This window comes from Dermacentor silvarum, chromosome 3 (assembly GCF_013339745.2).
Source record: "Dermacentor silvarum isolate Dsil-2018 chromosome 3, BIME_Dsil_1.4, whole genome shotgun sequence".
NCBI lineage: Eukaryota > Metazoa > Arthropoda > Arachnida > Ixodida > Ixodidae > Dermacentor > Dermacentor silvarum.
This window is the reverse complement of record NC_051156.1, coordinates 221,907,559-221,932,868: the sequence shown is the minus strand read 5'-3', so window position 1 is coordinate 221,932,868 and position 25,310 is coordinate 221,907,559. Positions and strand designations below refer to the sequence as shown.

Genomic DNA, 25,310 nt, shown 5'->3' with positions numbered 1-25,310 from the left:
AAACGCCATCCATTTGACACTTGTCATCCATCCACTCGGGGTATAATTGCAAAAATACAATTTAAGAATGCTGCCATTGCATAATGAACCATTAGAATGAGTGTACATAACTTCAAAAACCCCATTTCCTCCTCCAACCAAGCTTTTGGTCAAAAGCAGCCAATACAGTCGGCAATATCTGAGGCAACTGCAGAAGCTTAGCATTAGAAGCACTGTAAGGCATGTTTTCAATGTTATATGCACTAATGAGTGGCACTGCTGTTCGTACGTATAGTGTAAATTAGTTTAGACCCCAATGCAAAAACTAGCGTTATGTGCTTCCGATGTGAACGAGGACCATAAGACGGCTGGGCACGCCGCGCCAGGCTTACATACAAAAGCAAATGTGTCCCCGCGAGGCGAAACTTGGCGTGCACGTTTCCAACTTTATGAACGATACAGGGGTCAATGTTCTAGCACGGACGGTTCAGCGTGCGCGAGCTGTCAGACAAAGCAGCCTGTCAGCAGACAACACTTACATAGAGTGATCCGGGGGACCCTGCGCCAATTCTTCAATGAAACCCGACTGACACCGGGGGCAAATGTATTCCTGTAAGACAAACATGAACAACAGTGTTGAACTATGAGCGCGATGTTGCAAATCCCGCAAGCACACAGCGCAGGCCATGCAATGCGCCAGCAAGCCTGCGCTGCCAAGCGTCACCGCTCTCTAGAATCTGCGCAGATCGCCCTTGGCGTCTCTTACGCCCCACGCAGTAACTCCAGAAACCTGCCACTGAAACGACGAGCAAGTGGATGCGCCGTTAGCTACGTTAAGACGCGAGTACAACGTGTAAACGAAGTTTGCACCGGTTATCCCTACAGATTTAATCAGAAATCTGAGCACAATCAAAGGTCTACCGCTGCACTGCGTCCGTGGGCGAATTCAGGCAGCACGTAGTAAGGTTCTTACAGAAGAGAAACAAGTTTAAATATACGTCTCGACGCTTGCTTTCCCATTTCTACCGTCGCATTTTAATTGGACAGACGCTAAGCATCACCGCAAAACAGCAGCGACCGTAATTTTAGGCCTAGATGCACGCTCAATAAAGTTAGCAGCCGAAGAAAGTCAGCACGCGTAAAGCTTTAGGAACCATATCGTGCGATAAAGCGTTCTTACCGGTAATACGGGGTTAATTTCCTGGTTACATTTGTGGCAGAAAAATCGCACAGCAGGCGTTTCAACTGCTGCCTCTGCCATGTTTCTATCCATGGATGGCCCTTCCACACACTTTATCCCGCAAGTTTTCGTCTGAAACGTGATAGGGCGGCAGCGGCAGGTGATCATCCGCTTCCGGTTCCGCCATCATTGAAAGGCTTCAGTTTCGGTTTCGCCCAAGTGGCGGCCGAAAAAGGATGACAAGAACCAGCTTTCGCAGTTTTCTCTTTCTTCCTTTTTCTTTTCTTGCTTTCCATTGTCATTTTTTTATTAGACCAGAAGATAACAATGATTACTTTTCTTTGGCTGCGAACGAGTGTCCGGAACAATTATTGCAGGACTTTCTGAATATTTTCTATATGCCCCAATACTTTTTTTTTTTTTTTGCAATTTTTCTTCACATACCTCACCAATGAAAATTGCCAGCGTTTCAGAATAAGGACGGCAGTAGGTTAGTCGCAAACAGCGTCCCGTGTTAAGACAAAGCAGCTGAGAAATCCGGCACAACAGCACCCATGCATAATTTTATAGTAATAAATGTAAATTTATGAAAGTGCTGCAATACTTCGGAGTTACACTTTTTAGCAACACTATGTTTTAAAATTCGCACTTGTGCTTGTATAACATTGAATCAAATTTAACCTAGAGACGTTTTGTGAGTTGTAGAAAGACTTCGGTGCACATGACCTCCCCAGATACCCACATGGCCTTCCTACATACCGTTGTGTTTCAACTTTGCACAGCAGACCGAAGTTTGCTCAAGTTAAGATGCCTTCAACAGCGTGAAAAATATTTTTGAACAAGCAAGACACACAGCACAAGTTCATTTTTTGTGCAAACACATTTTATGAAACCAAATGTCATATATTTACAGCAACTAAGTCACATCAGAATCCCAGCAGTAAAATTAAAATACAGGAGGCAGAAACATGCATCCTTTCTCATTTATATCAAGTGTCAAAAAAAAGGACTATTTACAGTACAATCTTTTGTGCATGCCTGTGTGATTCACGAGACCAGAGTTGAGAGTAGTCACACAAATTGTTCAATGAAAGAGAGTGGCATTTTTCTCGGCGTATATTTTTCTCCACAACCAATTTTGCATCACCTTTATTGGTATGCTTACTGTGTATCCATAGGATAGAAAATTGTTGCAGAAATTGTAGTAGTCTACAATTAGCTTGACAATTTGGGAGTTGAAATTACTCATCATAGGACACAAATTATATCCATCCAGCAATTATTAAAGCTTTCCTGCAAAAAAAAATGCCATTGTTAAGCTTTGGCCCTGCTGGTGCATGCTTTAAGCCACCGTGGACATAGATGGTGAAGATCACAGAGATGAGACATCAAATCAAAAACCCAGAAACAAACGCATATTGGTTACAGGCCAGTCACATTTGTAAAAGAAAAATATTTCCACTTCCTGTTAACTTCAAATGGAGGCACAAGAAGGATAACATTCACAAACATTTTCTAGAGTGGATGTTCAACTGTCTCCCATCAATTAACTTTTTGCTTCACCCATAAATCTAAATAAATTGTGAAAACCACACAGAGCTGCAAACTCAACAGACTAGATGCATACTGATGAGCACCATTGTTTCAAGAAGAAAATGAGTAGCTAGCTATCATTGCAAACATTGCATTCAATGCTTTATTTCTGTAAGCAACAAGTCAAGGTTTTTAAACTTTACAATACAACTCATTCAACAAGAAATAATATTTCATGGTACCAAGTACCAGATAAGCCCGAGAATGTACTGCTGCAAGTACAGCGAATATGCGCTTGGAGAATTCCAAAGTGTTCTGCAAAGATGACATGATAGCAGCCCAATTATGCCAAAACCAAAATGAAATTGTAAAAGACCCTCAGTATGGGTACTCAAAGCCATTCAAACAACACAAGATTCACAATGCAAATTTTGTTCTAGTGTAGTCTGCCACACTTTGGCAGCATGGCCTAGAGTTTAAAAAAATCTAAGCAAGTTGTTCACATGGTGCCCCGACGGCACTGCCCACAAGGGAGGAACTTTCCCTCATAGTTCAACACAGAGCAAAAGTGTTGCACATCGCCCAAGGGCAAAACACTGGCACTGATGCTCCCTTTTATTCCAAGGTGACATCAAAAAGGTGCGCTTCTATCAAAGCATTCACATACAGACCATGTTCATAACCCTTTGCTAGTAGCTCCAACAAGAATGCAGAACACCATCAGTCTCTTTCCAACCTATTTCAACAAAAACACCATCAGCATGCCAAGTTTACACCTGAAATGCTGTAACATCTTTATTTACAGTGCAGAGGGTTTCCAAGAGTAAACCATCAAGGTATACTCCATGCCCTGAATGAGCATTCATACACATACTCACGCACACCAACATAGACACATGTGCACTCAATTCATGAAGTGATGGTGTAGTTCCTGATGTTATACTAGAAAAGAAAACAGGCCTCTTATTTCACACACAACAGCCCTACCACTGCTAGTGCAAGCCAGTGCTGTGTCACAGATTGACATCATCAAACTAAGACAAATATCCCTAATGGTCTCATGAGTTGATGAAACAGTAAAAGGAAAATACAGCAAGAAGTCTTCTCTTGTACAAGTGCGGTTGCTTTCATTTCTTACACGATGAATCTAAAGACAAATTTGGCATAGTGTGAGAGTTCAAAAACATTTTTTTTTTGTGCGCTTTTCAGCAAAGCTGTGATATGCGGCGGCCAGAGGCATAGTCGTGAAGAACCAGTTTCTTTTTTTCTTCTTTGTTTATGGCAACCAGTTGAAGGAGGTAGACAAGGTACTAAGAGTGGTCAATTTTAATCAGCACTGTACCCATGAACATTACTTTTTAACTACCAAGAGAGATTTCTTAAAGGGACACTAAAGGCAAATACTAAGTCGACGTGGACTGTTTAAATACCTTTCCGGAAACCTCAAAACGCTTGTCTCATGCAAAGAAAAGACTTAGTTTACGAAAAAATGGGATCTGAAGGGTCCAAATAATTTTATTGCAATTCAAATCACCCGCCACGCCAATTGAGGAGTTGTGACGTTGCATACGCCATTTTCTGCCGTTGGTGAGTGTAACGGCGCCCGACAGATGGCGGTACGGTGCGCCGCTGCAGCTGATTTTGGTAAAGTGGCGTAGACCGTTCGGGCATTCCGCGACGTCGCGTGGAAGTGGAATTCTCTGCTACTTGCAGTTAGTGCGAGGTTCGCGAGCCAGAAAAACAAGTGCAACACTACACGTTAACAGAAAAACTGAAACGCGAAAGTGCGGGCGGCGCAGAGTCGAGCGAACACGAAACATTTTGACCGCCCGCGTTGTTGTCAACGGTGTAATGTCAGTTAGTTCTTTTTTGTAAAAATGTAATACAACTGGTGAAGTAGTATTTTCTTTCTTCTTATAATACAGTACAATGATGTTTTCATAACGAGTGGTTCAGTACTAGTGACAGAATTTAAATGAGGAGTGCCTTCGTCATCGGGCGAGTACTTGAATGTCCCGGGGGAGTCGCTAATCATGTCCTGCATTTACCTTAATTTCTCTATTACTAAGGCTCTGCTCGCGATAATATTGACGCTTTAGAGATACTCGTGCACTAATGCATCACTTTAGCTTGACTTAGTATTTGCCTTTAGTGTCCCTTTAACTTCCTTTACAGCAAGAAAGGTTCCTTACCAACTGTGCCAAGCCTACATGCCAACATGTTCCTTCATGGCACAACAGAAGGCCATCTGCAATTGCACTGGTCACTTGAACAGAGTTTATCCAGAAGCGAAATGCAGAAAGTGAGCACCACACTCATATCCCAAACAGTCACCTAATACAAGTTTTAATGCAAAAAGCACAGAAAGTAATGCCCACAAACCTAGCTTTCAATACCTTCAAATCAAGGGGGATGTGCGGAACATGACAACGGCAGCATCGAAACTCGGAGAGGGGACCAGGAAGGGGACTTGTCCTACACCAAGGCCCTCAATATGGTTGCCATGTGCAGACACTGACCGGACATTACCGTGGTAGGCAAGTAACAAATGCTACCTTTCCCTGCATCTCCTCCTACCCATAAAAGCATTCCAGTATCCTCGACACATGATAGCAGGAGGCCGAGATGATCTTTACAATAATCTGTTCTTCCGCACGGGCATCAACAAAGCACTTTATTATATGCTAAACGCCACGATGCCATTACCAATGCAATAGGAACAGTGAACTGGTCATGATCACAATATCAGCAGCATGCAGGATTGGCAGCACACAGGTTGTTTGTCTCAGGAGCGCTGACCGTGCTGTCATTAAAGCCCGTGTTCAGGATAGAGTCCTTGGTTCAGTTTTAGTGGCACTAATAGCCACCCCACAAACAGTTCTCTGCTAAAACAAAGAAAGGGGGCAGATGAGAAATCTCTGCTTTGTACAGTGTGTGCAGCCCTGTAACACTCTGCTGGCCAACACATTAGGAACGACGGGGCATAGTGGGTGCTCAGTAGATCACTTCATACACAGTGGCCTTCTTGTCTCCTGAGCCAGTGACGATGTACTTGTCGTCTGAAGAGATGTCACAGCTCAACACTGATGAGGACTCCTTGGACTGTGGAATATGCGAAAAAGAGACAGCAGTGTTACAATCGAGAGAACAAAGAATGCATAAAACCAAACCAACAGGTATTTCAAAAGAAATACTTAAACGAGTTTTGTTGATGCTTCTCCTTCAACTCTACCCATGAAAGATTTTTTTTTTTCTTTGACATGTATTTTAAAGGGGTCCTGAAACACTTTTTGAACATAATAAAAAAACATTGCCAATGTGTTAATGAAGCTGCTGTGAACATGTGATCCAAATATTATTGCACTGCATGCAGCAGGGAATTAACAATCTGATGTCAAAAGCAGTGAACAGTCGCTTGCTGTCTCATCCACAATGTCATCATCGAAAGCAGTTGACCGACCAACACTACACGCTGATTTCATGATTGCGAGAGCATTCTCAGTAATAAATAATTGCTCATTTTGCGTTAAATAATTGAAAAATATGTATGTTTGTGATCTCAAAATGACAGAAAAATCATTTCATCTTTGCGCTGTGTGTAGCTGCGTTTGCTATGTGTGGCCTCCGAGATGGCAAGCGACATGCTGCTTAGCATAGTCTACCATGACTGCCATGGGGTGCCGCGATAAGCTCCTTCGTCGCCACGACACAACTTTTGCCTGGGGCTTTGCCCTCTTGGCTTCTCTGCTGTGCAGCTTCCAGCACGCTAGCAGAGACAAAAAGAGAGACAGAGCCAGGTATCGGCGTGTTAACACCACATTGATGGATTTAAAAACTTTCTGCGGCATGACATTTGTGGGGCGACATATTTTAATAATGAGGCTACTCTATGATTAGTCGGCAAAATAAAGTCGGAACACGTGGTATGATGCAGCTTGTTTTACAACATGCACCACATGTGAAGGATGGCTGCTCCAGCTATTGGAAAGTGTGGGAACCTGTTGCACACTAGTTAGATGCAGGTACGAGTCACACATAGGACCAGGATTCACACCATGTGTTTCCTGCTTAAATGTACACACAATTAAGTCTGAAGCTTTTTGTATTGACTACAGGTTTCAGTTTTGGTTGCCGGGAGAACAAAGAAAATTATGATGCCCAGCTGCAGCTCAATGATGATGTCACTATCAAGGGATGAGACATCCATGCAATTTTGAAATACCTGGCAGAGCATTTACAAGTCATACATAGCACCAGGAATGGTAACATGCATTTCCTGCTTGACATAATTCATTCTGATGCTTTCTGTAATGACTACATATTTCAGTTTTGACTGCTGGGAGAACAAATAAAACTGATTTCAAGCTGCAGCTGTTATGGTGTCACTATCAAGGAATGAGAGATGCAGGCATACACTTGACAGGACATTTTATGCGTGCGGCTTGGCAAACAGCTCTTTACCCCTTGCTCACTTGTGTAAAAGATGTCAAGGAGACATACAACACATTATGTGTTTCTATGGAAGCTGTAGGGAGCTGAAAGATGAATTGTTTTAAATACTGTGAAGATCAAATTGTCCATGTTTCAGGAAAGAGGTGACTGTTGACATGTGGTGGACAGCAATACCACACTACTAAAGTAACAAGGACAACCAAATTCAACATTTCATCTTGGGACTATTTTGTGCAACAGAAAGGACATTGCTAAATGTAGTTCTATTATCAATGGTGTTGTAAGGTGATTATATTTATTCATAAGCGCAAAAGGGAACAGGTTGGAAGGACAATGTACAAGACAAGCAATGACCAACTTTTATTTACAACCAATACATTTATTTAAAAAAATGAAGTAATTCAAGACTGAAAAAAATCACAAGTAACCAGAAGCCCATATTATGCATGCTAAAAAATTAAAAGGATTATGCAGATACAACACACATCTTGGAATCTATGCGAAGTGAAGCTTTCATGAAGTGGATAATCAAATGCTATACATTTGCCCACTTCTTTGTCATTGCATAAAGGAAACCGTCACGTGTACATGTGCTCTTGTGCACTCGTGCTACGCAATCTGACAAACGTGGCAATCACCTCAAAGAGCTCGTTGGCATTGGCACGATAGAAATATGTATGTGCAATTGTGACCTAATGGTTAGAGCATCAGACTGTTATGCAGGGGAAGTGACGTTCGATCCCACCATCGGGCAGATAATTCAATTTCTTTTTCAAATATAAGCTATTCGGCAAGACAGCAGCAACACCTAGCAGCCACAGTCAAGACTGGGAGGATTCACAAAGAAAACTTTCCTTTAAAATAAAAAAGAACACTTCAAGCGTTACCGAGTTAAAAGGGTCCTGAACCACTCCTCAAGCTTGGTGAAAAAACATAATCCGCAGATAGCATACGCTGCTGTGAACATCTCAGCCAAATTTCGGAGTTGTGAGAGGAGCATGGAGCTCGCAAGCACAGCGCGAAGTCACCTTTTTCTCAAACGCTCTCTTCTCAAAAAAAGCCTGCTCCTCACTATTTTCCACATGCTTCATTTCGTAATATATCAGATTCCCATACACGGCTGCTATTGGCCAACAGCCGACTTCAATCAAGAAGGGTACTTGGATCAGTGCGCTTCTTCCTACTGCTTTTGCATTTCATTGAATAAGCCAACTATATTGTCTTCTCACGCTCGGTCATGGCCACTCACTTAGGAATTAAACCTTGGTCACCCTGCTTATTGGTGTCGTAGCCGTCAGGTCTCGCTAATTTTGAGCAGTTTTGAACAGTCATCTAGCCTCAAACCACATGAAACTTAAGGTCAGACCACACGCATGCTTCGCAGGGCGCGCTCACTCCTGAATGCTCCTGGTAAGATGCCTTGGCGGATATCACTTTGTATTGACCTATTGAGTGCGTTTCAAAATGCGCAAGTTGGATGTGGCTACTATGCGTTGGTCAAGCTGGGGCAGGACAAAGCTGGTCCGCACCACGTGGCATGGCCAAACTGAAGCATACTCAAGCCTTGTCGTGCACCAAGCAAACGTAGGTGCGGTGCACTACTTGCTACGTAGCCTAGATACCGTGGCCACCACAGGGTGCCACGACGAGTCCGCTGGCTCATAGTGGCGTCTACGTAGGTAGTGGCATCTACATGAAAATCCAAAATCAAACTTGAACTGGGCGCCCCGGTGATGTTCAGTAGGTGGAGGATTGTGGCCACACCCCGCTCTACCGTAGCCTTCACAGTGCAAGTCATTGAAGAAGGAGCAGAAGCACCGCATAGGGGATGTTTGATTGCTAAAAACTCTGCTTCTGCTGAACACATGGAAGTACTTTTTGTGGCAAAGTAGTTCTGAAATACTCAGTCTATTTTACCTTCAAATGCATTTCCCGACTTCGGTAAAAAGTGATTCAGGGCCCCTTTAAGCGAACTCACAATCAAAAAGCAGCACAATGGGACAAGCTGACGCACCTATTTGCACTTTCTTCCACGAGTCTACACCAACTGACCCAGTTTCTGACCTTAAATTACATACTAACCTGGAAGATGGATGCGCCGTAAGGCGTCCTCCAGGCATTCAGCAGGTTGTCCTTGCCCGTGGAGACAAACCACTTGCCGCAGGAGGCAAACTTGAGCGACAGGACACAGCTCTCATGCAGGTGCAGCTGGTACTTGTCTGGCTTGCTACAGTGCAGAACTTCCACGTTGCTGCTCTCCATGCTACGTTCAACAAGAAAAGCCACAAGCCATAACTCAATTATTCCTCAACTCAAATTGAGCTCAACACCTGAGCTCAGTGGCTCATTTTTCTTCTACATCATTTCCTCCCCCCCCCCCTTTTCTCATAAATGATTAGTGTCTTGGTATAATGTGTCAGAAAGAATAATGTCAAAGAGCTTTGAGGCTTCTTTTGTGTTGCTTCCAGGGATGAGAGAAAAACATATTCCTAGAACAGGTGGCAGGGCTGACCTGAACATCAAAATTTAGGACCTTCTCTGCATTGAACACAAATAGCATTTGTTACATATTTCTACTGATAACTTTTAGGCCAGCATAATCCAATGCTTTGGAACTTTTTGTGCCCTCCTCTTGAGCAGAGCAAAGCCATGAAAAAGTGCTGTGTTCAGGAAGAGAGCACCTAAAAATTGTACTTAAGCCTGAAATTTGCCAGCCGAGAAAGCCTGAGCTACAATGGTAAAGAATGACCAAGGCAGAGGCCACACATATATCAGCAATCTGCCCAAGGTCCAATAAATTCGAACCCAAGTATCCCATTTGTCCAGCTTTCTTACTGGAACTAGTGAGTACAACAGCTTCAATAAGTCTTACAGGACTTATATGATGAGCCACATCAGTATGACAAGTTAAAGAGGTGACAGTGCCACAGAGAATGTTACTGTCCGATTGTTAGGATGCTATGTGCACAAGGGCATCAGCAATAAGTTAGTTAATTAGGGACCACCAACAGCAGCAATATACAATGAAAGCAAATCCATATGTAACCACTGACAGTAAGCCCCAGCTATTGCGCATCATACACCCTTGGTGTTTCAAGTTAGAACGAGAAATGAAAAATCCCAGACAAGAAGAGTAAAGGAAGCTCACCCAACAGCCAGCCACTCTCCTGTGGGGCAATAGCCCAATGAGAAGATCTGTGACGTAAAGTCGTGCTGCTGCAGTTGCCGCCCCTGCACACAGAACAACATGGAAAACAGTGGTCAGAAAAGGTACAGTCAGTGTGAAACAATCAAGTTTCTAGAGTTCTCGCAGAGCCAGGTGATTTCATGATGCATTTTCTAATGATCACATTTTGTAAGTCATAGACAAAAAACAACATAGACACGAACTGAAGGCACCCTTATCCTTTGAATCATTAACCAAGTAAAGCAGTTCAGACCTGTACTCATGCAGCCGCCAAACAAGCTTCAACCATTTTGGATTCAGTCACAAAATAAGGACCCCGGTCATCTTAGGCTTGTTGCTTTTTTAATGATCCGTACTGAACTGAGCACATTTGGAAAAGGCATGCATTTTTATGCCGCTCAGATGGAGTGACAAAGAGGTCCCGCTTCCCCCCATGCTCCCTGCCACTCAGAGCTATAGCACATCACTTGACTTTAAAATTGGTTCATTTTTAAGCTATAAATTATGGCCATGCTGATTATTCCAAGACCTTCAAACCTTGCAATTCTTTTCAGTTTCTTTACTCTTGCTGTGCCCAAATCGCATCTACATACTTCCCTCACCCTGCCTATAAGAATGATTTAAAGTATCCACCCACTGTGACATTTCCTGCTGCTGCTGCTGTGAAGATCTCAGCCAAGTTTTGCTGTTGTACGCGGTGCGTGGAGCTCGCAAGCAGAGCGCGAAGTCACCTTTCTCTCAAATACCCTCGTTTCAACAGAGCCACGATCCTCACTCTCTTTTGTGTGCTTTATTGTGCAATAAAGCACATTCCAATACACGGCTGCTATTCGTCGCTGCGGTCAGTTACACCGCGACCGCCGCAGGGTGCCGCGACGAGTCCACTGGCTGAGCGCACTGTGGCTCACTGAGGACAACCGCATTTGCCTTACGTTTAGCGCGGCGTCGGCACCAAAATTGGAAACTTGAACTGCGCGTCACAGTGACGTTTTGAAGGCAGAGCGTTATGGCCCCGGCCCCCTCCACCGTAGCCTTCGCAGTACAGGGCACTGAAGAAGGAAGGGGGAGCACAGCTGAGGCTGTGCTTCATTGCCAATAACTCTGCTTCTGCTGAACGCATTGAAGTACGTTTTGCAGCAAAGTATTCCTGAAATAGCCTATTTTCACCTCAAATGTCTTTCTCCACTTTGATAAAAAGTGCTTCAGGGCCCCTTTAAAGAAATAAAATGAAATAAAGAAGGAAAAGCAGGAGTAATTGTCCCGCAGTCAGGCAATTTCTCGGAATGTATAGTCAAGCTTTGATATAATGAATGCAAATATAACAAATTATCAGATGTAACCAAGTAAATATAGAATTTTTCTCGCTGATATCGGTATGTAACTATAATCTATAATTATAAAAAAAATATCAGATATAACGAAAGCATGTTCATGTCGGATGCGACCTTGTTATCATCAACCTATATCTATGTCCACTGCAGGACGAAGGCCTCTCTCTGCGATCTCCAATTACCCCTGTTTTGGGTTAGCTGATTCGAACTCGTTCCTGCAAATTTCCTAACTTCATCACCCCGCTTTGTTTTCTGCCTGTGCTCGACTGCGCTTCCCTTCTCTTGGTATCCGTTCGGTAACTCTAATGGTCCACCGGTTATCCATCCTACGCATTACATGGCCTGCCCAGCTCCACTTTTTTCTTTTAATGTCAATTAGAATATCAGCTCTCCCCATTTGCTCTCTGATCCACACCGTTCTCTTCCTGTCTCTTAACGTCAGGCCTAAAATTTTTCGTTCCATCGCTCTTTGTACGACCTTTAACTTGTTCTCGAGCTTCTTTGTTAACCTCCAAGTTTCTGCCCCATATGTTAGCACCGGTAGAATGCAATGATTGTACACTTTTCTTTTCAACGAGAGTGGTAACCTCCCAGTCAGGATTTGGCAATGCCTGCCGTATGCACTCCTACCTAATTTTATTCTTTTGTAAATTTCTTTCTCACGATCAGGGTCCCCTGTGAGTAATTGACCTAGATAAACATACTCCTTTACAGACTCTAGAGGCTGACTGACGATCCTGAATTCTTGTTCCCTTGCCAGGCTATTGAAACATTATCTTTCTCTTCTGCATATTAATCTTCAACACAACTCTTACACTTTCTCGGTTAAGGTCCTCAATCATTTGTTGTAATTCATTCCCCACTGTTGCTGAATAGGACAATGTCATCTGCAAACCGAAAGTTGCTGAGATATTCGCCGTTGATCCTCACTCCTAAGCCTTCCCAGTCTAAGAGCTTGAATACTTGTTCTAAGCATGCAGTGAATAGCATTAGAGAGATTGTGTCTCCTTGCCTGACCCCTTTCTTGATAGGTAACTTTCTACTTTTCTTGTGGAGAACCAATGTAGCTGTGGAATCTTTGTAGATATTTGCCTAAGATATTCACGTACGCCTCCTGTACTCCTTGATTACGCAATGCCTCTATGACTGCTGGTATCTCTACTGAATCAAATGCATTTCCATAATTTATGAAAGCCATATAGAGAGGTTGATTGTACTCCGCAGATTTCTCTATTACCTAGTTGATGACATGGATATGATCCATCGTAGAATATCCCTTCCTGAAGCCAGCTTGTTCTCTTCGTTGGGTGAAGTCAAGTATTGCCCTGATTCTATTGGAAATTATCTTGGTTAATATTTTATACAATACTGAAAGCAAGCTAATGGGTCTATATTTTTCAATTCTTTAACGTCTCCCTTCTTACGGATTAGTATAATGTTGACGTTCTTCCAGTTCTCTGGTAAACTTGAAGTCGTGAGGCACTGCGTATAAAGGGTCGCAAGCTTTGCAAGCATGATATCTCCTCCATCTTTGAATTAAATCGATTGTTATTGCATCTTCTCCAGCAGATTCTCCCTTGGTCATGTCTTGCAGAGCCCTTCTAACTTCATCGCTAGTTATAGAAGGGGCCTCTGTAGCCTGTTCATCACTACTTCGAATGAAAGTAGCTTGGCTGCTGCGGGAACTGTACAGGTCAGTATAGAATTCTTCCGCTGCTTTTACTACGTCATCGACATTGCTGATGATATTACCCTGCTTATCTTTCAGTGCATACATCTTGCCTTATCCTATGCCAAGTTTCCTTCTCACTGATTTCATGCTGCGTCCATATTATGGCTTCCTCAATCTTTCCCACGTTATAATTTCGAATATCCCTTACTTTCTTCTTGTTGATCAGTTTTGACAGTTCAGCGAATTCTACCTGATCTCTTGAGTTTAACACTTTCATCCTTTGTCGTTCTTTATTAGGTCCTTTGTTACTTGGGAGAGCTTACCTACTGGTTGCCTCGGTGCCTTACCTCCCACTTCAATTGCTGTTTCTGAAATCATTCTAGTTATGGTTTCATTCATTACCTCTATGTTATCTTCATCTTCCTGTTCTAAATCAGCACATTTGTTTGCAAGAACCAGCCTGAACTGGTGTTGCCCTTACTGTGTCTAGTTGGCCTGTTTCTTCTTGACTAATTTACACTTTCTCTCTTCAAATTTGTTATAATTTTGTTATAACATGATTCTACTGTGGTGATGTGCTTCTTCCAAGGCACACACAAAGCACTCACCTCACGAAGGTCCCAAGAGCGCACAGTGTTGTCCAGACCACCAGTCCACAGCTTGGTGCCATCACTCGAAATATCGATGCAACTTGCACCGTCTGTATGCCCCTGGAACTGCCTGCATTCGAATTTGGAAGACTCTCAATGCATGGGAAGAGCTTTCTACCAAAAACATGGCAAAAAATTGTATTTATGCATGAAAGCATTTGCTATGAAGTGCTGAAATTAGAAACTGGGTTCAGCAAGTTCGAGTTGTTTATTATCAGTCAGCTATAACCAGTGAGCCATAACCTGAAAAGGAATATGTCTATGGAATGTTGCAACGCAGACTCTCATTAAGGTGAATTGAAGAGAACCACAAAAACTTGTTAGGCTTATGAAGCATGCAGCTGTGCTATACAACATGCTCTTATTAAAAAACAAAAAGTTCAGTGTTCTACAAGAACCTAATTACTAGACCAAGAATTAATTATAAGGCTTTAGATTAATAAATATAATGAATTGGCTAACATTTATTAAGCAGATTCAATAGCAACTGGATTATTTATTAAGCTATATTCAAGTACGTTCTTCTTTTCACAGAGAACTCACAGAGAGAAGCACCTTTTAAAGCAGCAGGCACTTTATATGCTTGCTACTCGCAGATGTGAAAAATGACATTTTTTGAGAAACACAAATGGATGTGAAAAGGACAACCAAAAAGCAAGGCAGCTTTTGTTAAATTTTCTAACAGTGCACCAGCGAAATGTGTAGTGCTATTCAGCACAACAAAATATTTGGCTAAGTTTGCCCTGCAGAGACTGAGCAGCAATTTTACAATATGGTAAACAAGCTTGCCTGATCTCTTGATTATGTTGTCTAGAACATGTGAAGCAAGTGTTTGCATTTTGGTCCAAGCAAAGAAAGCACAAATTTCTTCAAAAGGGTGTTTTCCCTTACCTGCATTGTTAAAAAAATCTCTGCCATTCATTGTATCCTGGATGGCAGACAAAACAGTATCAAAACATTATGGGCTGTGTTCCTCTAGACTGCGGACATTATGTGTGAGTTGGTGAGCAGCAGGAGTAACTGCATGCCAAATGATATCGCCCAAAACACTAAAGAACAAAAACTAAAGCAATATGTCATATCCAATTAAAATTATGCAGCCCTATGAAAGCTACAAGGCATGCTTTAACACTCAGCAGAGCACTGTAGAAAGTTCTATGTCACCGTCTTTCAAAATCACCCAACTTTATTGTTGCATCAACGAAGCACAGGCCAACAAGCAATGACCAGCTAGTTTACACAATGCTGCATGTCAGTGAAGCAGCATACAGTAGAGGGGCGCAGCAAGTGAACAGCAAAAAACCAGAAACAAGGAAAAATTGGAGCTAGAAAGGTAGTTCATAAAAGTACCCTGAGCAAGCATGTGTAGTTAGTTTTGTGTTGTTCAAGAATGTGAAAGCGCAACATTAATGGATTCACTTGGTATGGCATTACCCTCACCAGCAAAGAGTTGAAACTATCAGTGTGATAGGAGTGCTCAAAGGGGAAAGAGAGAGAGCCTCAAATCTGACAAGATGAAAATATCTAGCGTTCTTAAAACACTATTGAAATAAAACGTTTTGAATATATAGTGCAAGGAGAGAGAAAAAGAGCGAGCTCAGAAAAAAGTCGAAAGGCTTGTGAAGAGAGCAGTTCCCTGTCAGTACAAGACATCTTCAGTCTATTCAAAAGATTCCGAAGAGCATATTTAACATAGGTAGCATAAGACCATTTAAAAGGTCATACTAAATGTAAACGCTCCTGTGTAAATACATAAAGAAACTTACTTTTTAAAACTGAATCTCTTCCTTTTTTTACATGTTTTTTTGCATTTCTATTGTGCACCAAGGGGCCAATCTTTCTCCTGTTGCTGAGAGCTGGCAAATTTAGTTCTCACATACCTGACAAGCGTCTGATTGTGCAGGTCCCAGACAGCAATGTTCCCATCCGAGCAGCAGCTGAAGCAAACCTTGGAGTCGGGGCTGATGGCCAAGGCATAGCACGCAGGTGCACTTGAAGTCAGCTCAGCTTTGATCCGCGGGGTCGGCTGTGACAAGATAGGCTCAAGTCACTGCACTGCCGACATTGCACAACGGCACCACAGCCCTCACTGAGACGAGTTGCTTTTTTGATAACATACAAACAGCACAGAAGATAGGACAAAGCAAGCCAGGCAATACAGGTGCTGCGGTGTCGTATCCAAACCAACTAGCTCAACATTGTATAACTGTTTTGATGTAAGCTTCGGCAACTTCCAGGAGGTCATATCTGCTCTCAAATTTCAACTTAGCTGGTGTAACAATGCGCGGAAGTTGCTACTGGAGTCTAATAATAAGTGTCAAATAATTTTTTTAAATATCAAGAAAACTACCACATAGACTCGTGTAAGGGCCTCATTTCTTTTCTTTTTTTTTTCACAATTTTGATGAGATGCAGCCCTTACATGGGACTGAACATTTTGGCCAAAATGGTGCCGGCCCAGCCAATGACTTGTGCACACCCTGGCTCTCGCCATCTAGTAGTGGCATGCGGAAGTATGCAGCGCGCGAAAATTTGCTGATGCTTGCGAGCGGCATTGGGGCACCGAATGCGATTGCTTCTCCATTGGAAATTTCTTTCTCCAAATTTTGTGCTGCCAAGTTTGGGGTGTGGCCCGTTTTCTCAAATCTATACGATACATCTGTCTTTAACAGACTGGCTTCATTTATGTCTATGATCATGACATACCTCCATGTCATATCCATGACATTTTTTAGATCCACTTTGCTGATGATGTCAGCTTACAAAACGAAAACTGCTCCTGGGGCTTTGTTTGACACAATAATTGCATTGGGCAGTTAATATAACGATTTGAGTATTGTGTTCTGAGGCTTTTCATACAAGCCACATGTGCGATTTTGTTTGCTTTTTCTCGAAATACAGGTCGAAAAAAAAAAAACGAGTTTCTGTGCGTAAATATACAGTATGTTTCTGTAGACAGTTCTCTTGCCTACATCTAAAATCAAAATCAAATCATACAGTCCTAAAGTGACAGGGCTATGAGAGATGCGGTAGTGGTGGGGGGGGGGGGGGGCTCCAGAATATTTTTGACGACCTGGAGTTATTGAACACACATTATATCCAAGCACAGGAGCATTCTTGTATTTCATCTCCACTGAAATGCAGCCGCAACAGTAAAGAATCAAACACACGAGCTCATGCTCAGTAGCAGAACATCACAGCCACTGGGGCAGGTTTTCACACCTGCATACTCACTGGTGCTGGAACCAGCAAATACACTTCCTATGCTTCTGCAATGTATATTGGCTCATCATTCATTTAACGCACAATACGCATTCCTGCTTAACTTAGATAAAGAGATGGAAAATCTGTGTTACGAGACAACTTATATTTGGCATGCAGCACATTCTTGGTTGGTCATCAGAGATAAGTTTCCACAGTGCACTTACCGCACCGAGATCCCAGATGCAAATGGTACTAGCCTCTCCACCCACGATGAGTGTTCTCCCATCAGGAAGAAGCTTGCAGGATCGGATGTAATTGTCCCTTTGCTGCAACAAACAGAGACATACGAGACATGACAACCATGCAGCACAGTATAGTCCCATGAATGAATTCTGCCCAAAACACAGTCTTCACACTTTGAATTGTATGAACTGAAACATGTAACTTTTGAACGGGCAGCTTCAAGTTTATGCAGTGCATGAGATAAGCAGAGAGGACAGAAAAAAAGGTACCGTTGACTGAATTTTAGCGATAGTTTAACAAGCCACCAAACAGATTCTGGAATGTTTTCAAGGCTAGCTCAACCACTTCTGCAACTTGCAATTTCACATTTGAAAACATGCCATGAATATCCTCGAGCTTTTTGTAATCTCTTCCAGCAGACGAGAATCCTATTTCATCAAGCCCACTCTTTCTAGCTGGAGGAAAGTGGCCCTTATAAGAAATGAAGTAAGTTTGCTGAAGTTGCAAAATTATGTGGTCTGAATACTTCAACTATCAGCACTTACAACTGTGCAGCCCAGCTCTAATTATTGCTGAATCATCAGCTTTTTGTTTCATTAATTTTTCCATGCAGTCGACATAAACTCAGAAACTTACATTATGTTTCTGAGTTTATGTCATTATGTCAGAAAAAACATTATGTTCAGCACCACATAGAACATAAACTGTACTCTTCACTGAAGCACACTTGGCAATCAAATGCAGTTTTAGTCAAACACAGCAGCAAGTTTCCATGAATCAGTATTGCAACCTATTGACACGAGTGAACATATCACAGTTCAAGCTATTGAATTTTTTCTCAGGTGATCTCGCTCTTGCTGTTGGAAACCTTAAATGGGTCCTGAACCGCCTCTCGGGCTTGGTGAAAAAAACGCAGTCCGCGAATAGCATACACTGCGGTGAAAATCACAGCCAAATTTTGTAGTCGTGTGTTGCGCGTGAAGTTCACAAGTAGAACGCAAGGGCACTTTATTCTCAACTACTCTCTTTTCAAACGAGGCCTTCTCCTCACCGCTTCGAAGCTGCCGGCAGCTTGTATACGTCATCATATACAAGATTTCCACAGACAGCTGCTATATTGGATGATAGCTGACATCAATCATCAATCAAAAAGGGTGTTTGGATCAGTCACCTTCTTTCTATTGTTACTGTCTATATTTATTGATGCAGTTTAATAAACAGGCTCAAGTAAACGAAAATCTGTTTTCAAATTTCAATAAGAATTGTGTACTTCTGGAAGAAGCCAACTATCGTCTGCTCACACTCGGTCGTGCGTAGGAATTAAACTTTGGTCACCCTGCTTATTGGTGTCATAGCCATTGGGTCTCACTAAGTTCAACTTGTTTTGAACAATCAACTAGCCTCGAACCATGTGAAACTTTATGTCAGACCACACACACACTTGCCAGCACATGCTCACTTCTGGTCAGTCTCGACTAGACACCTTGGCAGGTATTGCTTCATATTGAGCTATTGACAGCATTTCAAAATGTGCAAGTTGGATGAGGTTACTATCTGTCAGTGAAGCTGGTGCAGGACAAAGAGACAAAGCCAGTACACTCCAGTCCACGGCCAACAACCGCGCTGGGCTACCACCACGTTTGGCACCAAAATCGGAAATAGTGGCATCTACGTGAAAATCCAAAATCAAATTTGAACTGCGTGCCACGGTGATGTTAAGTAGGCGGAGCATTTTGGGCACACGCCGCTCCGCCGTTGCCTTGAGTGCAGCGAGTGCAAGGCATTGAAGAAGGAGCGGGAGTAGTGTGAAAGGGATCACAGGTGATCTTTGATTGCCAATATCTCAACTTCTGCTGAATGCATTGAAGTACTTTTTGTGGCTAAGTATTTCTGAGATAGTCTCTTAACTTCAAAAGCATTTCTCAACTTCAATAAAAATAGGTTAGGGACCTCTTTATACCAGTACTTACCAGACAGTCAAGCTGTGAAACAGGACTCTTGGATCCTGGTTGACTGATGTCCCAGACTTTGACGCATCCTTTGCCTCCTGTGTAGACATACTTGGTGGGGCTCGAGATGGTCACCGCACACACCACTTCACCATGCGACAGTGTGTTAATCTGTCGTGCATGCCGTGGAATACCAGCCCCCATAAGTGCATCTGGTGGGAATGGCACTGGCTGCATCTGGCCCTCTGCACTCACATGGAACGAATAGGCCCTGTGCAAAGAATTATAGACGGAGAGGTTAATTTTCAGAAAACTGACAGGGCTAGAGCTCTGCTGCACAAAAAGAAGTGCAACTTTACAGTGTTGACTGTAAGTTGCACTTCTGAGTTTAAGTTGACTGGACGACAGAGCATTCACATAAGGAAAGATGCTGGGAACATGAATTCAGCCATCATCAGCATAGAAAGCCACCAGAGCCGTGCTGCACGTTTTAAGGACTGGACTCTGTGACCAACTTTTAATATAGTGTGAACGCTGTTGTGTGAGTGCACGTATCACTTTTTATAGTCTTATAAACTACCTCTGAATGCAGAGCAATAGCTGTTGTGTGAGCACATGTATCACTTTTTATTTTTTTTTCCTCCTGCTTCCTCTTCCCCCAGTGTTGGGTAGCAAACAAGGTGCAACCTGGTTAACACAAATATGTTAACCATGCTTTTCAATCTTTGTTGAACGTATATCAGCCATTGCACACACGAGCTGTACTCCACAAAGCGGTGCAATCAATGACATTCACACCTATTCTAGAGGAGCAACTTTGAGTATTCATGAATGCGAGTGAGTGCAAATAAGTGCCACTTGATACAAGTGTGAATGCAAATACGTGCCAGTAACTGTGAGTGAGTGCTGCAGTATTGGGCATAATAAGTACTGTAACTCTGCACATTTGCACATAGATGTACGTAAACTTTAACGTAAATCAGAGTTGGTTAGTCTAGTGGATGAATGTAAGCACGAGTGAGTGTTGGTGAGTGCCACTATAGGCAAGTATTAGTTAATGCATACCTCTATAAAATATTATTTATGGAGTGAATGATGCCTAGGTAATCTTGATTCACATACCATTGGTGGTGAATACATGCATATGAATGGAAGGCACTTAAGTTTTCATGTTCCCAGCACATACCATACCAGAAGAAACTGCAGAGTTTCATAACTTTGAAAAGAGTTGTGTGTTTTAATTACCGTAAATAAGCACAGATGCTGCTGGTATTTGCCACTTTGCTATGTTGTCTTTATACCCCACTCAGATGGTCAAATTTAGTGACATTTCGGATGAGCGCACTTTGCCTCGCTGAGTGCCACTTTGGCAGCGGGATGCTAGATGGCAAAATGAAGAGTCAATTCAGGATTGATGACAATGACGATCTATGAAGCCATACTGATTAATCTGGTTCTCAGCATTCCGAGTTTTAAAAAAGGTTACTGTTGTATTAAGAAAAAAATAAATAACATTTACAAGAACCACTGCAGTAAAAAATAGAACTCACATAATCTTGCCCACATGCCTATTCGTATTGAGCCAATTCAAGCAAGGAACTATATCCAAAATCCAGACAGTAAAAATGGCACTCTATGAACGATTTGACAGATGCCAAAAATGAATGTTTGAAGCTTGTTTTGGCTTCACTGATGTCACGGGAATGCTCATACAAACGTACTTGCTGGCAAAGTGCACTATACAGCAAGTGTTGCTAAACCTTTCCATATGATAGCCTGCAAATGACACTAATGGCAAAGTGCACTCACTCAAAGTGACGCTAAATTTGCCCATCTGACTCGGGTATTAGATAGCCGATGGTTAAATAGTGAGAGGTTAATGGTTGCTAATGATGCCTGTTCAGTTCAGTTACCCTGCAAAGAAAAAATGCCAAGTAACCTTTCATGGCCATTCTTCAAAGCAAAAGGACTACTGTGAGGTAATGCAGCAGGCTTACATGTCCTTGCAGCTGTTCTCTGGATTTACATGTCCACAAGTCACAGTGCATGTTCTTTGGACTTACCCATAATATGTGAGGTAAAAGCCATATTTAATGCTCCACCAGTACTACTTACTAATTTGTTAAATGCTGCTAAGGAAACATATGATCTTGTGTAGCATAAAATTTATTTAAAACATGCTGATGTGCTGGAGCCTCAAGAAGCTCAAATACTGAAGAACATACATCTGTTGACGAGAAACCTGTGGTTTCTAACCGACAATACAATTTTTTAAGCTTGAGGTCATTTACATGTGCTCAGGTCCTAAAAGTTAAACAAGCCCTTCACAGCCTCAGAGTACTGTAGTGCCTCATCATTATGACCCTCAATTACATGGAACACTCAAATTATGAATGAGAAGAAAAGGAACCGAGGGGCCCAATTTCTTTCATCATATCATAAGAAGCCAACAAACAATGACACCAAGGAAGCATAGGGGAAATTACTTGTACTTACTAAGTGAATTTAAAAAACTGTAAATTAATGAAAATGAAAATAGATGAAAAAACAACTTGCCGCAGGTGGGGAACGATCCCACGTCTTCGCAGTACGCGTGCGACGCGCGCGTAATGACGACCCTCAACTTATGAAGGAAACTTGTGGGCAACAAGATTTTGTGGGGACAGATTATTTTCATCAGATCTACATATCTCCTTTGAATACTTGGCAAGGGTATGCAAAGCTCATAAAAAGGAGTATTTTGCATCAACTTTGACAGTATTGGTATGAACTGAACTTTGGCTTCCTTAAGGGAGAACAGTCTTTAGGCCCAAAAATCACAAAAAAAAAAATTGAGTTTGGTAAAATTTTATTTTCGGAATATGCATATATTATTCTCTCTATCTACAATGTTTTGTATCTCCTATGTCGATATTTCAGCCATAATATATTAATCTTAGGATGATTTTTTAAAGCTGCCTAATTTTAAAGAGGATTAGTATGTTTTCTTAATTCTCTCAAAATACTAATGTTGCACACCCAGCAAAGCTATTACTGTGATATATCAGTACCTATCATAGATAGAAAAATAATTATTTTTGCAGCACGAAGTTAGATATTTGGGCAACACAACATAGGGAGCAGATTTAAAAATGCTTATTTTAGAGTTATTTAAACAAAAATTGTATTTTGTCGACTGCATAACCATTTTCAAAACACTGGAGTTCAGTGTGCTCTAAAACCATAAATAATAATCCAATTATAAAGGTTCTTCCATCATTGTGTGTTTTGTTTTGTAGTATTGATCCATGTGACATTTGTACATTTCTGTGCAGTGGTTATTTGTACATTGTTCTAAAAACAATATTTTTTAATTATTATCTCATGAGATAATGAACCCACAGAAAAAATTATTGCATTTTTAAAATCAGGAGAGGAAACTGAACAAGCATCCCTGCTTTTATCATATTTGGTTCAAAAATAATGAAAGATAACTTAAAACCCATGTCCCCTTAAGCAAACATTCAGTGGCACAGCAAACAGAGAACAGCTTTTAACAATAGTACAAATTTAGTGCTCAAAAGTACAAAGCATGACATTTGCACTTCCTTGCAAGTGTGTGAACACCAGTCTGAACTTGGTGCTCTGTGGCCGGCCTTATATGGCAACAGAAATTACCTTAATGAAGCAATGAAATGCAAAATATGTCTTCAAGAGGCAGTCAAATTTAGATTAAATTAATTATCATGTTTGCAACATTTTTGCCATAAATCCTAAGTTTAATTTCCATTGAAACTCCAACTATGAATGTTTTAATTTATGCACAATCTTGGCTGAGAACTTTCGAAAGTGTCCACGTTAATGTGCTGTCAATGTGATCTTGCACCCGTCCCGAATTTATAAAAAAGTGCACATCCAAAAGAGTAACTACAGTTAGCTAGTTGGGAAAGCATTAAGCTCAAATTGCCCTTACTTACTTACCTTTAAAAGCTATCTTAACAAGGTGAAGGGTCAAGCATGTTGGTAATCCAAATGAAACATTATGCAATTAAAAGTGCAAGTGAAGATAGAAATGCAGTAAACAGAATGCAAGTGAGCTCTTTGTTCACTAGAGTCTACAATCTCTTCCATTTTTTTTTTTCTTTGGAAATAACTATCCACAGCCAAGCATGCTCAATTTCTTCCCATACTTAAAAGTTGTAAAGCAACGTTGAAGCAAATATGTGTTTTGGACTGCTGGAAATACTACTGAGATGAGATCACCAAGGCGAAAGCGACTGTCCTATGGTAGCTGCTAAAATACTGGTGAAGAACCGGGTCCAGATTCTGTATTAATGAAGCTCAACCATCTGTAGATAGAACCCAAAGATGTCCCTATGTAAGAGCTACATATTTATTTATTGCCAGAGTAGTCGTACATTATACTAGCTAGAATGGCGCATGAAGGATTTCAATCTGTCTCACTAACTGTGCAGAGCACTGAAAGCTATGGCTCGCTTCAACCAATCAGAAACTGGATCTAGCTACAAGCCTAACACAAGGAAGGTGAACTTGCCCACGGGGCACTGCAAGTCCTTCTACGACTTTTCCATTCAGCTGGTCTAGTGCAGATGGGGATTAGCAATGGGTGATGGATGAACCCTTCACCTGGTTTTGGTTCCCGGTGGGCTGTCACTGCCCACGCCTTCAGTGTGGAGAGTGGAAGACAGACAAGCTATGGCCTCAGCAGATGCAGTACGTGCTGCCACTTTGTGCCCGTGGTTAGCTCTGAATCCTTGAAGTGGTACAAACCACTTCAAGTTCAAGTTCAGAAAAGTCGTCAGCTCTTTTATGCTACTGGTATTATTTTCCATTACTGGTATTAATTTACATTTTGCTGAATCAGAACGTAGTGACCATAGTGACTAGCGCTGCCTTTCAGTAACAAGAGGTATGGAGAAATACCCTGCACTTATGCACCCCATGAAGAGAATTTCCTATTGTTACAATCAGCCTTTCCTTTTGCCTATCAGTTCCATCTGGCCTATGCAAAGAGGCTCGTGGCACAAACAGACACCCGGGCCCTTTCAGGAGTGCCTTGCAAAGGTCAAGACTGAGGTGCACCAAGACGAAATAAAGCACTCCCAATGCAGATTGCAACAAAACCGGGCCTTTTATTTTTCAAGTGAAATTTACAGGGTGTCTTTCTTGGTCCACGGCCTCTTTCATGCCTTACAGCTGGCCTCATGCACCTAAAAAGCTCAAGCTCGTATTCACCGAGAACCTCTTCAACCTGACTCGGAACAGGCGATCAAGCAGGCTGGCTCATCTGCAAGATTTCAAACAACGACCCTTCACTCACACTGCAATGCAATGTTGACCTGTACAATTCCAATTGTCATGCTGCTTATAAAGCTACAATGCAATCAAAGCTTGTCAAAGCACACCGTTGCAAAGGGCCAGAATAATTTCTTGAGGAACAATGCGGAATCAATAACACCAAAACTGGTGCAACCACATAAAGCAACGTCAGACTACGAAGTCGAGAGCAAAACTATGGTGTAAATACACACACAATAAAGAACATTAACTGTATTATCTTGTAATGTCAATGTGCATTCTTTTCACAGAGTGGCAAGCTTTACTTTCTGTAAATCTCAAGCCACATTGTAAGAGTCATAAGTATAAACTGTCCTGGAAGCCTAAGTTTGAATAAAGCAGTGTCTGTGCATGCATGCACCTTAAAGGCAACAATGTGAGAAATGTACCGCCAGAATTTACACTGCTCGAAAGAACTTGTTCTTTCAAAAGCACTAAGAATGTGCACTCAATCCATGCTCCTACGCACTCTGGGTCAGCAACTTATCAGTGGCTTCATGAAATTGGTGGCAAGTATTTGAAAAGACAGCAACTAATACAGGCTAAAACATTTTCACTAATTTTGCAGTGTGTCCCGTTTCAATGTGCATGCA

At 41.9% G+C, this 25,310-nt stretch overlaps 2 protein-coding genes across 3 annotated transcripts in view; both read right to left on the bottom strand.

The window, feature by feature from the left end:
- LOC119446740 (E3 ubiquitin-protein ligase RNF115) overlaps positions 1 to 1,306 on the bottom strand; it is a 34,086-nt gene extending 32,780 nt beyond the window's left edge. For both annotated transcript variants that reach the window (XM_037711267.2, XM_037711268.2), the window contains exons 1-2: positions 1,160 to 1,306; positions 519 to 589 (exon numbers count right to left, since the gene is read on the bottom strand). In XM_037711267.2, coding sequence (XP_037567195.1) covers positions 519 to 589; positions 1,160 to 1,252 — 164 coding nt within the window. In that variant the 5' untranslated portion in view covers positions 1,253 to 1,306. The remainder of the gene's footprint in view (positions 1 to 518; positions 590 to 1,159) is intronic.
- Positions 1,307 to 2,020: 714 nt separating this feature from the next.
- The window catches only part of LOC119446738 (transducin-like enhancer protein 4), a 63,853-nt gene continuing 40,563 nt past the window's right edge, over positions 2,021 to 25,310 (bottom strand). Inside the window, 7 exon segments of the mRNA XM_037711264.2 lie at positions 2,021 to 5,794; positions 9,227 to 9,407; positions 10,293 to 10,375; positions 13,943 to 14,054; positions 15,865 to 16,010; positions 17,413 to 17,514; positions 19,402 to 19,651. Coding sequence (XP_037567192.1) covers positions 5,687 to 5,794; positions 9,227 to 9,407; positions 10,293 to 10,375; positions 13,943 to 14,054; positions 15,865 to 16,010; positions 17,413 to 17,514; positions 19,402 to 19,651 — 982 coding nt within the window. The 3' untranslated portion in view covers positions 2,021 to 5,686.